General features: G+C 37.8%; 1 protein-coding gene across 1 annotated transcript; it reads right to left on the bottom strand.

The window, feature by feature from the left end:
• Nucleotides 1-820: 820 nt before the first annotated feature.
• Nucleotides 821-10,721, bottom strand: LOC144632934 (transmembrane protein 26-like). Its single transcript, XM_078491693.1, has 3 exons — nt 10,419-10,721; nt 5,454-5,601; nt 821-3,694 (listed from the first exon to the last, which is right to left on the bottom strand). The coding sequence occupies exons 1-3, from the start codon at nt 10,610-10,612 to the stop codon at nt 2,621-2,623; spliced, it is 1,416 nt and encodes a 471-aa protein (XP_078347819.1). The 5' UTR covers nt 10,613-10,721; the 3' UTR covers nt 821-2,620.
• Between the last annotated feature and the right edge of the window lie 3,670 nt (nt 10,722-14,391).

Here is a 14,391-nt window from a genome sequence, read left to right on the forward strand (position 1 = left end):
CCAGGGAAACTAAACCAACAGACCAAGCATCGCGCTCAGTCTCGGAAATCTTTGACAGCCTGCAAACAATTTCCTCTTTCACGGGAAATAGTTAGCACGATCTGGATTCATTTATTACAATTCTACGGAGGTCTTTGAGAGTGAAAACGAAACTCGACAAAGCAGATTTATAAGAGAAATGGACATGGATAAGCCAATCCCTGCGATGTATGCAGACTTTGCTTTTCAAGACAATACGGGCAGCACAATTTACGATTATGGATACACTGTGTTATGCACTGTACTGGTTGGATCTGGGGCGATTTTCGTTGATATAATTGTCTATTTTGTATTGACACTGGTGAAAAGGCTTATTCAAAAGTATTTAATAACGGAGGATATGCAGTTTGTTATTGACTTGTTGTTCGGTGTGATAAATTTAAGCGTCACGGCATGGTTGGCGTATTTTGTGGATCGGCGGCTAAGAATGTTCTGGGCAAAGAGAAAATATGGCTTGAATAATTCATTTAGTTTATCAGACTGATAACGAATTTCAACAACTGAGGAGAAACGGAATACAACGAATTGTGCGCTTTGACCACAAGTCGTAACTGACAACATTCATCTGACAGAGTGGTTTGTGCTTTAATATTTGCTTGAAAGGAAAGCTTTCTAAAGGTCGTATAAGTGCTTGGAATATATAATAAAAAAAGTCGAAAAACTGACATGTTTCCTTTGGTTAATATAATGTATTTATTTTACGTCGAGGCGGTCGACGGTCTCGGTCATGTGACTTTTCAATTCAACAGAAAATCAAGCATTACCGTCACCGAACCAAAATCGCGCAAAAAGACGTACAGTAAAACGAACACGTGTGTCTTCTGTTGCAGTTATCAGTTATAACTGATTAACCCGTCGTTTAAATCGTTTAAACGAAATTATTGTTGATAAAGTTCTGACTGGTTTACAAATTTCGGGGAACGAAAACATTAATTAAGAAATCAAACGAGAAAGATTTATAACGAAGCGACAAGAATAGCAATCGACTTACGGGGTAAGACAACTTAAGTTTTTCGGCAAATGCAAATTCGTCAATATTCTCTTTATTTGCAAACATAACATAGTCAAATAAATCGTCTGTAGTTTTTGGATTGTAGCATTAATCAATAAATATTATTATGAAAAATCACTTGAATAAAAATCACTTTAGTGAATCAAAATTACTTTAGTACAACATGAAATCACTCAAGCTCGTTCCTATTTTATTTTTAAAATATACCGTAAAATATTCTACACAGGCTTCTTCTTATATAAAAGCTCTGTTAAATCACCGCAAGGAGCATATTCATCTCAAGACTTATGTAAAGAAGGTAGGGGGTGGTTATAAAAATAACAAAATACGCATAATTATTTGTAAAAGTATAACAATAAAAAGTAATAACGGCAAGCAAATAGCTCGTAAAAACATGCAGGTAGATCGAAACAGCATTTGAAATGGGCGGGAAATAACAGAGATATCGCCTCCTAAAATTGTTGTAGTTCTAAATGGACCCCAACATTGGGGAGAGAAAGCGGAGGCTTAGCAGAGCTTTTACATTAGTACAGATAAGTACAAGTAACGTTTCTATTCACACTACAAGATAAATTACAGTGCAACTAACTCGATCTGTTTCGAAAGTTTGGCTTGAATGACTAGAGAACAGTCAAATTAAAACGGCGCCTATGTGACCGCGTTTTGATTTGAGTGTTCTCACGTCTGGACCAATTTTTTAACGGGACCATACCCAATTTTCTCTGTCATGTAAAGCGATCGAGCTCGACTGTATAGACTGACCCGCAATTCACCAGACTCGTCTTGGTTTTCATTATAACAGACATGAGTTCGGGCGGTATGCTCTGTACCTGACGCTAAAATAAAAGTACCTCTCTAAACATGACTAAAAATGACAGTGAAAAAATCTAAATCTAAGTAATCCTTCAACAATTGGCTAAAACCAGAAGTTATGACTTCAGCTAAAGCACAGATTATGAAGATCAAATCTTTTTGAAGTCAATTTTACAATGAACATTTTGACGTTTTTTAGCCGGTTGTCAAGCAATTTCTAAGGTTTTAAAAATGGGCATGTCGGACTGCAATTTTAGTAATTGTCAAAAATAATTTGCTTATTTATCTATTTTGACATTAAACTTGAAAAAGCATAGTAACATATGTAAAAACAACCCACACTGTCCGCATCGTTTATGTGGTCCAGTTCGCTTACTGGCTAGAATGGAAAAGTTTCGGTAACTTTAAATTCAGCTTTGTGGCGAGCCCTTGAGGAAATTGACCATTGATCGTTCTGCAAAATACCCCTGCCGTTATAATATTTGGATGTATTTTTCATGTGACAGTAACTATGAACCACAAGAAAGTCAGTGTCGTCTCTTTTACATCGTTTTTCTTATCTAGATAAAAAGAATCAGCTTTCCAACACTCTCCTCTGTAAAGGCTCTTTATAAGTAGAAAATATTACAAGTATCAAGAAGCAGAGTAGCCTAAAATGCCAATCGTCTCCTCGTCCCCCAACCAAAACCCCAAACATCGGCAAAGTCAACAAACAACAACTAAAGGAAACTTTCTACAAACGCAACAGACGTTTCTCTAAGGTATGTCATCCTTCTTTTCATCTACGCCTTGATGATTCTGTGTCGAAGGACTTCTCTTAGTGACACGACCAAGAGTGCGACCTGCACCTCGGCGCCACTTTGCCTGTCTCTGGAGCCTGGACACCAGTCTGATAGCAAGCCGTGTGTGGTGCACAGAGTTAATGGCGGTCTGTACGTTACACAGCCTATGTGAAGCATCACTCTCGGGAAAAAACTCGTCAATGTCTTCTTCTGGCGGCTTGTAGTACAAGACGAATATGCGGTACACTTGCAGCATTACAACTAGAGCGTTCTTGACGGTCAGGAAGTACAAGGTATCGTGATAAACTTGATAATAAGCTATCACGATTAAGCGAATGATAAGAAACGGTCCGTCTTGCATGAGCATGGGTATAAGCAAGCTCACAAGCTCAGTGTAATCTTGCATCTTAGCTGCAATATTGTCGAGAGCCTTCGTAAACTTGTGCCAACAGCGGTTACACCTTCCTTGAGAAACATGCGTCGTGGCTTCCTCCTCGTCCATGCTTGTACCTGACGTCATTTCCGGTTTAATCTCAAGTCCGAATTTGGTCTGGATATATTTAACGCGTATTTCCTCGTGTTCTTTACTATCCTGACTGTTGTTCTTTTTGTATGTGTACAAAGCCGGCGAAGGCGCAACTTGATTTCTCCGCCGTCGAACATCCTTCTCCTCTTTGATTTTCTTAAGCTGCTCTTCTAACTCGGCCTTCTCTTTTTCCAGTCTCTGCGCGGTTCTTTCCATGGCGTAAATCGTCAGTGGGAACTGAAAGAGACTCACGCTCCAAAATAGAATCACAGCGTTGACAAAGTGATGGTTCTGAAGCATTTTGGGGTTTGTTTTTCTGATGTCGTCTTCCTTAATTATCTCCGTGAACTCCATAATGTCTGCAGCTGTGCCGATGTAAATGAGCAGCAGCTGGGACAGTTGGTCACGTGATATGCCCCCTTTTGGGAGGAGCCACCTGCCAATCACCAAGATGAGAACCAGAGCCTGTTCCATAGTGTACAGCAGTCTTTCGTCGTCGGTAATTTGTATTCCTTGGAGAAACTAAAACGGAAGACAGAAAAAAAAAATGATTTTTTCCAAGGAAACTGATCTGATTCTTCTCGTTAAAATAAGCTTCCCAGGCAATCCTATATATGACCATATATCCTTGGTTACTTCTCTTGTCTTGCAAGAAGTGTGAGTCAATAGTATGGCGTTTGGCAATTTATTTCACTAATTTAAAGGTTCACTTAACTTTATGTGCCTTGAGAGGCCAGGCCTTTTTTTTGCTTATATTAAATTATCCAGTAACGAGCTCTTAACTTAAAATATTGGTTTTAGGAAGAAAAACTACGCTTTTAGTCGTTAACAAATGTTGCAGTCTCTGAACCGATTCATTATATCTGAAGTGACACTTTCGTAACCGAGGTATTTCCTTTTGTCCCAGTTTATAGGCAAGGGATATGGTCTAGCCCTCGACAACTTTACTGTGGCCGCATTACTACAGCCTTAAACCTTAAAAGAGGATATGTTTTCTGCTTTAAGGCAATTTAAATAAGTCTTGCCCATGTACGGCTTTCAATAATTCCCTAAGTCTTCTTGGCTTCTTTTGATTTGAACCGTTGTTTTGAACAATTTCAGATTTTTTAATTCAAGCTTGTCAGTTACATGATGTGGATCATTCGGTGTTTTAGGTAAGGGTTACCGTATTTATTCGATTAAGCGCCCCGGGTAGGGCTTTCCACATGTTGCTCGGCAACTTTTGCACTTTTCATATTTCGAGCAACTTTTTCCCCTCGAGCAACTTTTTCCCTCTCGAGCAACTTGTTGCATTTTAAGCGAATTTCCAGACCGAAGATCTCCGAAGTTTATCCGAGTATTGTTTAGAGGCCCTACTATTGTTTCCGAAATTTCGAAGTTTGCCGAAGATTTTCGAGACTCGGAGGACTTTACTTTTTAAATCCTGTTATTAACAAATTTTCCCCTTAATATGTTCTCCTTGCTAATTGCAAAAAAAAAACTGCTTAGAAATCTTACCCTCAAAGGGAATTTGGCATATATTTAGAGAAATTATCTTGATTTGAAGCAGCGTTTTGGATTTTTTAGAGCAACTTTCGAGCAACTTTTATTATCAGAAGCAACTTTTTTGGATTTTTGGAGCAACTTTTGAGCAACTTTTTGAGAAATTACGAGCAACTTTTTAGGAAATCTCGAGCAACTTGTGGAAAGCCCTAGCCCCGGGCGCTAATTAAATTTTTGGACCTTGAGAGTGGGCGCTTATTAAATTTTCACCATTTTTACCAAGTAGTAAGTTAATTTTGCAACAAAACAATGAGTAATAATAAAACGTGAAGATGAATCAAAGCAAAACTTTAACTGTTCATTGAAAGGTTTTGTAAGGTACTAAGAAAACTCAGTCTTCGCGGAAGCCTCTAAGTAGTTTTAAATCAATTTCAATCGCAATTTCAATAATAATCAATACCCCTCTTTTGCACTACAGGGTAGACTTTCAATAAAGTCCTTCGTCTTGTTTATTATGGCGCGCCGCGACTTCGTCACTCGAGCTCGCGACTTCGTCGCTCGCACGACCGCTTCGCGGCCTAACAGGCTCGCTTCGCTCGCTTATTTACTGTGAAAACTCGTGAGGTCGACTTGTGGCAAGTCTAACTACAGGGCTGTTTTTGAGGGAGTTGGGGGGGTGGGCGCTTAGTCGAGGCTGGGCGCTTATTAACTTTTTCTGCCTACAGGGTGGGCGCTTATTCGAGGCGGGCGCTTATTCGAGGTTGGGCGCTTAATGGAATAAATACGGTATTATACTTACTTGAAAGATTTCCGTGGTTTCATTAACAGCTGTAAGACAGGCTGAGCTTCCAGTGTTACTGGAAGCAACACAAGCGAGGACTTGTATTTTGGCGATCCAATCACAGGGGATCATTGTCATCAAGTATAAGAACATGCTTGGACAGAACCTGCAGTCAAATACAGACAATAAGTAAACTGGTGCGGGTATGCAGCAACCAGTATCTACTAACGAGTAAAGAGTGATATATATTTTTAGGGAAATCGATATTACCATAACAACGATAACCTGAAAAACTCAAAATCAGTAAAACTGTCAAAACTTGAATTTTGCGCGATCAAAATTTCATATAAACAAGCTAATATCTCAAGCCAATATCTCAAAATATGGTGCATTGCCAATAAAAAATATGAGAATTAGAAACCTTGACTTGTAGAAAGCTGTAGAAAGAAGAAAGAAAAAAAGTTTGATTTCGAAAATTTTTAAAACATTTACAACCGTAGTTTTTGCATAATAATAGTGAATGGGACGAGGGACAAACACCACTCTTTTGAAATTGCTTCATGATAATGCCAATATGTTTGGAGATTATGAAAGTTACGTTGAATTTCTTTTTCACGAAATGTTCTACTTTAGATTTATATTTACTTATGTTATCATGTTCAGGTAACTTTCGAATTTTAGCACTTTTTTAAAAAAGGCCCCATAGATTTTTAAACGTTTACAAACACATGTTCGATGACAATAATTTAATTTTTAATTTTTATTTAGATCTATTCACTGGAACACTCTCAAATTTAACGGTAAAGGAAACTTTTGTATTGAACTGACGAAGAATTTGCGATGCAAAATCTCGGATTTGAATTGATATGAACAACGAAACAAGAAACTTTTACAAGGTATTCATATACCACATGTGTTTATCAGGGATTGACTTTGCTATTTTGTGAAAATGTGTGTACCCTAACTGATATATGATTTGAAATAAACCCCACGTTTCTTATAAGCGCCCCCCTCTATTTAGCCTTCCGGCGCACACCATTTACAGCTATTTCAATTAACGTTGTCCGGATCAAAGCTAAAAGACAAGACTGAAAGGCAGTATGGGTAGAAGAAGAGGGCAACCGCACGCGCTGAATACTAAAATATATAATGACATGACAAACGCGAATTTGCACGTTTTCTATTTCTTCAGACATGTGAAACAAGGTGGTTTTAGCTACACTGAATTTAAGAAGAATTTTCAAAACTCAGAACCAAGCGACAGTGAAGGTAAAGCTACAGAAAGTCCTCCTGAGAGGAAAAACAAACTCGTGAATTCTCCACGTGCGATGATGCTTAATGAAGCTTATATGCAAATTTGTAGTGAATACCCAGAACGCCATACGGTCTTGCCTTTTAGCTTTTAGCTTTGACCCGACAACGTTTATTGAAATAGCTGTATACATTATTACCATAAAAGCTCTCCCCCGAAGAGCTTTTACGGTATGAGATCATTAATTTTGAAAGTGCCATGCAGTGAATCAATTTAAATAGAACTTTGTCATTTATATTTATTTATAAGCATGTGTAGTGAACGTTTTTTAGTGAGCTTTTCTAAAGCTTGCATGCGTTAACGCTTGTCAGGTATGCATTAGTTTTCAGCTACAAGGGACGTTACTTATATAAAGCTAGGCCACAGTATCTCGTGCGGCCAGTAGAACTTTTCTGCTGTGTGAGTGTGTTCTGGCTTCACGAGAGTTGATAACAACCACCTTGGTTGTTGTTGTTGTGGTTATGAAAATAATTTTCATTTGGTTGAACGCAGTGAGTTAAAACGAAATGTTAAAAAGTTTACATCGACTTCGAAATCAGTAAATCGCGATCACAGAAAATTCAAGTGAGTTTGGTAAATGGTTTGTCATCGGTAGGTCATCTTTTTATTTCGGAAGCCGCAGTGAAGTTAACCATAAGTATAAATAAATATTACAGAAATCAATTATAATGGCTGCGGTCACATCTACGACGTAACTAAAGTTTAACTATAGTTAGTCTCAAGTTACGTGACGTCATACCTAACTATAGTTAGTGCTTTCGGTCGTCTTTGCGGTCACACCAATGCAGTTAACTATAGTTAGTTCTGATTAGGTTGTGAATAATTTGGTATTTAAATTAGTTCATGACAGCCCTTGTTGTTATTTGTGTCCAGTTGTTCCTCTATTTTTTCAATTTTTGCACGGCATTTCGGCGTTGAAGAGAATAAAAGACCCATAAAATGAAGTAAGGATGCTAGAAACCGAAGAATTCGAGCTTAATTTTTGCTAACATTGATGATATGTAATTTCTTGGCATGTTGTTTTTCTTGTTTTCCTTCCCTTGACGCTTTGTTTTGCAAATTTATGTTCATCTCGCACGTGCGAAAAGAATTGTCGCATTCTGATTGGCTTTTCGTTTGCAAACTTTAGACTAACCCATGAACCTTGCTTGGGTATAACTATAGTTAGTGTGTATCGTTTTGGATCAGCGAGGCGTAAATTTTCTAACTATAGTTAGGGCGAACAGAGAAGTGGTCACATTACCGAAATAGCTAACTATAGTTAACGCCGTCCTAACTATAGTTAGCAGTCTAGATATGACCGCAGTCAATGACTATAATGGCTTCTGAGGAAGTGAAATACGGTTGCGAACACGGTTTGTTGAAAAAGAACCCACTAGAGCAAGGAAGGTCCCAGAAAAATGTTTTTTGTAGTGGAAATACTGAGGGCGACAAAATCGTCAAAATGAATTTGCAAAGGTAAATTTTAGACGAGGCCCCCTAATCAGTTCCATTCTCTAACATAAATGCAGCCACTGTGTTTTTATTATTCTTGCCTTGGACGTCTATAAGTTACTATAAAAAATAAAGAGGCATCGGCATTATATTTAATTTCTTTTTTCATGCTCTTTGTTCTCCGTGCACTGAAAAAAACATGGCGTCTTGTTAAGATACAGTACCCAAGTACCCTTAAGGCGGGGTATACCAGAATTTGAATGGAATTTTAGGAGGTTAAGAGAAGGGGTTTAGGGAAAGAAAATATCTTTGAAACACCACCAGACAGTTGACCTCCACGCAAAAGCACTTCAGGTTGTCAAGGGGACTGTCTAGTGTCCGTCTACCAATTTTTAACTTCAAATTCTAATTTTAAAATCACAATAAATCTCCTTTTTTATTTCTCTAAATTTTGCTAATCTTTTGAGAAAAAAACGTGGGCTGTATCAGATGATGTTATTATTTGTTGTGACAAATGAACACTGATTCAAACACTTTGGGCTTAATTGAACTACACCGGTTTGTATCGAGATCCTTCATATGTTGCACGTTTAGAGGTCGGTATATAACACGAGTGGAAAAAATACTATGTACTTATGTAAGTCTCAGTTTGGGTATGTTTTAGAATGTTTTAAAACTTTTGGTCAATCTCAGCGACAAATAGTTCTTATATAAAAAAGGGTAATGCGACAAGGAGGTGCGTAAAAAGAAAGCATTGAATAAAAGACGTTCCATTAATACACGAGAATTCACTATAAAGAAGTTGTTTTGCGTTTTTTCCCTAAGGCTAGGGAAACGCCATTTATACTAACTCTTTAAATAGGAAATTGACAATCACAGATTGAATTAAACGTATTTTCAGGAAATTGGCGCGGTTCCCCCGTCAGTTGATTCATTGACAAGTGTGTACCACCTGCTCACCAGTGAGTTTTTTATGTCGGCTACTTTGAAAGAGATTATTTGCATAAAACAATGTAAATTTGGCCTAGAAGCGGTCACTTCCAGCGGCTTTTTCGTATCCCACTAGTTCAATTAAGAGTGATCTTAAATAAACATATACACAATTTTAGGCGAATGTGCACTTTGACAAGGTTTAGTACTGGGCTTCATGATAAGATTGCCAAATGTTGGCTATTGTTTTGTTCGATTTCTCAGTTTTTAGCTTTATGAATGATCCATGATATGTATCAACTGTGCACGTTTCACATGGCCATTTTCTGTATGTTTATGATTGATAATGCTAGAAGAATATTAAAAAAGGGATTCGAAATAATTAAGGAAATATGACAGAATTTGCACAGGATGAAATTTTTGTTAGACGTTCTCTCGCGTCAGTCAATCTTAAACATTGTCCTATTAGATAAATATTTTTGTTCGACAAGTTGTTTTACAGAAGTAATCTGACGCAGTGAAAATATAAGGAGTTCAGTTTTCATTATATACGCAATTTGAAAGAAAGAGAATGGTCAGACTACAGACACTAACTAGAAGTTTGGTCATGTGGAGTTGTTACAATACACACGTTGCTAGGCCGCCGCCGCCGCCGAAAACAATAAATTCAATTACACAAGGGATAAGCTGCTTTTAGTGTATGTTTACTCAAGACTCTTACCCATAAAGGCGATCAAGACAAGTTCGCATAAAACTTCAAGTTGTGTGTAAACTTCCTGTAAACGTATACTGTAGAGTATTATGTTTTTGATTAACGAAACACTGCTCTCAGTAGATCGCTCTAGTCACATCTGAGCCCCTATGAGCCTAGCGGGGGTCTAGCGCTATGTTCTCTTGTTTGGATCGGCTAAATGAAATGCAAACGGAACTCAGTATGTTTGAGTTCGTAGTAAAAGAAATTCCGCATGTCACTTTTAATGAAGCCATGTTTTTTTTTATTCTCAGTATCGCTTGCCTCCGCGTGCTTACTATAAACCCTCTCATAATAAAAGTACTGAGTCACTGGATATAAATCCGCATGTAGTTACTGTGTAGAAAGAAGAAAAAAACCCTTGCAGTAGTTTCCCTGAAAACCGTCGCTTGATGACACCCTTCCCTTTTGTTGATTTCGTAAAGTAATTATTGGAACTCCACAAATAATATGCTCAGACCGTCGTTGAAAAGGTGAAATCACCTGGTATCGATCGTGAATGAACCAGCAAACGGCTGGAATAGCGGATTACAACTCTTACTGTTACCTAACTTACCAGCTATACTCATGTCCCTTGCGAAATCCAACTGTAATGATTGTTTCCACTAAAAGAGCCACAAGAAGCAGTAGAAACAAAAAATACGTGTTATCTCGCTTCAGAGACACCAACCAGTAGATCATCGCAATCGCATGCAGACAAAACAACAGACGAGTGAACAGCGCTGCTATATAAGTGAAAATTCGCTCCATCAGTCACTTTTCAAGATCACAAGGTAGAAGGTCACTCGTATTTGTAGGGAGTGTTGAACTCCTGCAAAAAAACAGGCACCAGAGTCGGCGGCGACTTGCTTTGAAAGAAGCCGTTGACTTGTCCAAAACCCAACGCTATTAATAAAGCTATTGTTTTCTTGGCTACCAAAAACTTCGGTTTATTGGCAGGCAGTTTGTATTGCAATGTTGTCGCTACAGGGGTTCGTTATGACACTTATGAATGGATAATGGTCTGTGCTATCAATAGATCCCTAAGGAGAATTTAGATTTAATCTGGAACATTTTATTTCCCCTTGCCTAGCCTGCGAGCAGGCTCCCGATAGAGCCTGTCCACAGGCTACCCCTTGCCTAATCGAACAAGCTCAAAAGTTTTAACTATTCCATCGGGTTGATGTTAAATGTAACGTAACCCTGCTATTCATACCAGACATCTTACTGGACGGAAAAATCGCAACAATATACTTTTTGAAGTGTCCTCAACAATAAATTAATCCTCCTTAATATAATTTCGTCTTTGTTTTCACGACCAGTTTTGTAGTCTACGTTCAGCCGTCTCCTTAAATAATAAGAGAAGGTTGCACGCAGGCTACAAGTTTGCCGCATTAAATTTTCAGCAGATCAGATCTTCAACAAATGGTATGCAAATGAGAAGTAAACAATATAAAACTTCCTATTTTCATAAATATCTACGTATTTCAGTCTCGTGAAAGCAAACAGTTTATGATCGTGTAGAAAACTCAGCGAATTTTCGACTGGCTGATATATTTACTTTTAAAATCTTCAAACAAGAGTTTTCAAAAATATCCTTCTCACTCCATTTCTTCCTGTAATTATAGATGCGTCGTTAACCGGAGAAAAATGAAAACAAGCGTCGAAACTTGACGGGTTTGAATTCGTCTTGTGGCCAACAAACTGTAATGGCCTGTCATTAAGGGGGTGATTATGCCCGAAGGTCGTTTTTTTTTTTACATCTTTACATGGGTTTAACGGAAATATCAGATTTGCGTTTCAAGGAATCCAAAAACGCTCTTATTATCTTATATATTTGTAAATTTTGGGGGGATTTTTAGGGACATTGGGAGAAGATATTTTTTTCGCAAATGATTATTATTGTGTTTTTAAAAATTGGTATATTGTCCCCTTAACTAGTCACGAGAGGTTTTTGGAAAACGTTTGCAAGGATGGCAGTTCGTAATTTACATATATTGTTTGACTGAGGAATTCAGAAAAACATGTCTAATATTATAATCGGTGGCCTAAACACCTGGATAGGATACTAGGATGATAGGATGTTACCGAATTTGAATAGAGACCATTCGTTTGGAGGGGCGATTGCACGACGTATCGTGCAATCGCTCATTTTATTTTTTAAGTGTTTTAGACTTGATGGCCCAAATTATATTTCCCAGTTTTTTAAACCTAGGTTAACTAATTATAATTTACGAGGTAGAGGCTCAAATGTTGTGCAGCCCCCATATAACAGTCTTGTCATGCACAACTCCTTTCTGTATTTAATTGCTCACTTGTGGAACCAGTTGCCAGCTAACGCCAAATCCTCGACCACCTTGGCACATTTTCGAGCAAGTTTAAATGGCATGAAGTTTGCTGGGTATGAACTGTATATAGTTTTACCTTGATTTTTTATTTAATAAAATTTTTTTTTTTGTTAAAATATATCGACTGCCAATTGTAGGAAATTATAAGAAAATAACAAAAACTTCATTCTTGATTTACTCTAAAACGCTCTTACAGATTTTCCTAAAAATTTTGTGTACAGGTAGTCAATCTACCATACTTGAACATATCAAAAAATGAATACCAAGAGTCAATCTAGATTTCGAGAAAATCAAGCTTGTTTGAGAACAAAAGAAAACGTCAATGGTTATGGTAACCTTTGTGATTAAGTGACGGGTAAAAAATTAAAGTTTGGTCATATTTGATCATTATGGTGTATTTTGGCAAAAAACGAACATTGGCTTCCTAGATAATTTTAATTTTCAAAACAACCACCCTTCGGCTTAAAAAAACTACATCGAGCCTCCTTTTAAGGCGGGGGTATACCTGAAGGCCGTTTATCCACCGATTAACTTAGGTTAAATGCAAATATCTCGTTCGCATTTTAAGCAATTCAACAACTCTCTGCTTTTTACACAAACCTATGTATTGTATGTTTTGTACATTTTTTGGTGATTTTTTGGGGATGGTTAGGGTGAGATAGTTTTTAACAAAGGATAAGTAAAATTTAGAGAAAAAAGATATGTTGAAGATTTAATGTGATTTTAAAATAAGAATTTGAAGTTAAAAATTAGTAGACGGACACCAGATAGTTCCCCCTGACAACCTGGAGTGCTCTTGCGTGCGGGTCAACTGTCAGGTGATGGTCCAAAATTTTTATTTTTTTTTATCCCTTCTTAAAACTTCACTCAAATTTACGTTTACCCTAGCCTTAAAAGTAAAAATAGGCGCAGAGGTGTTTATTTCTAATAGTTATATAGAGCATACAGGTGAACTCTTCCATACAGTCACTGACTGCTTGTTCGACAACTCACAATTCGGTTTGTAGGTGGCCATTTCTCGCTCCTCCTCTATAGCATGGTGTATTATAGAGATCATAGTGGGTATAATATTTGTGTTTTGTTGGGAGGAGGATCAAGATGTTCTTAAGTTGTTTGAGATGAATCTTGCTTAAATTTTGGAATTTTAATTTGTTCTTACAGGAATCTTACATTTATTTTTAGATATCCTGTTGTTGTTGTTGCTTTACAAAATTTGCGTTACATTTACGAGTCACATTTCATAAACGACATTCGATACCCGGCGTGGGTATGAGCTAGTAGTACTACTAAAGGTCAAACGCCGTCTTGTTCACATCCCGGGGGTGGAGGGGTACTCGACATAATTCCTGATAAAGACACGTACGAACCTCTGATTTTCCTACCCTGTTTAAGACAGAATGCCAATTTTTGATACCCTGTCTAAGACATGACCAAGTACCTCACTGGCTTTGTTGTGATCGTGAATTAAGCTAAGTATCAATGCCGAAATCAACGTAAGTCAGCAATACGGAAGAATTTGTGGAAATTTGGCTTGTTACACCTCTACAGGCATATAAGCCCATGCTGTTTGGCATTGGTCCATGCAAAGATACCCCGTTTAAGACAAAAAGGGGTGAAATATATACCCCGTTCAAGACAGAAAAGCCTGAAAACCATACCCTTTCAGGCCGCACGTCCCCGTTAAGCCCTAATAAGGGAGTGCCCCCCGGGATTCACATCGCTCTGAATGTAGAGCCGTCTGCTTCATTGATTTCGAATTCTGTTCACTTATATTCGGAAAATGCACAATAGATCATCTTCAAATAAGCTCACTGTAATCGTTAGAGTTTTCGGGTGTTATGGTTTGCGTTTTTTTTTTCTAATCGAATCCAATAACTGATTTTCCAACACTCTCATCACCCGAAATCTCTGTTTAACAGCAAGAAAGCAAACACAGTTTGCCGATAATACAAGTTGCTAAGAAGTATTCTCCTTCATAAACACCACAAGGAAATGAGCCCTTGTGTCTGTGCCACACGCAATGTATCAATAACACTGCACAAACTATTGATACTACTGCAGATAAACCAGTTCTTTACAAAACTGTTAAGTTTGAAAAGGGAAGGAAGGGAAGGAGAGGACCCTGGGAAGGAGTTTGTAATCTGGACATAGCCTAACTCGCATGCCGACATTAAGCGATAGTCATCGCTTAAAAAACGGTTG

Source organism: Oculina patagonica, chromosome 12 (assembly GCF_052425735.1).
Source record: "Oculina patagonica isolate OP01 chromosome 12, crgOcupat, whole genome shotgun sequence".
NCBI lineage: Eukaryota > Metazoa > Cnidaria > Anthozoa > Scleractinia > Oculinidae > Oculina > Oculina patagonica.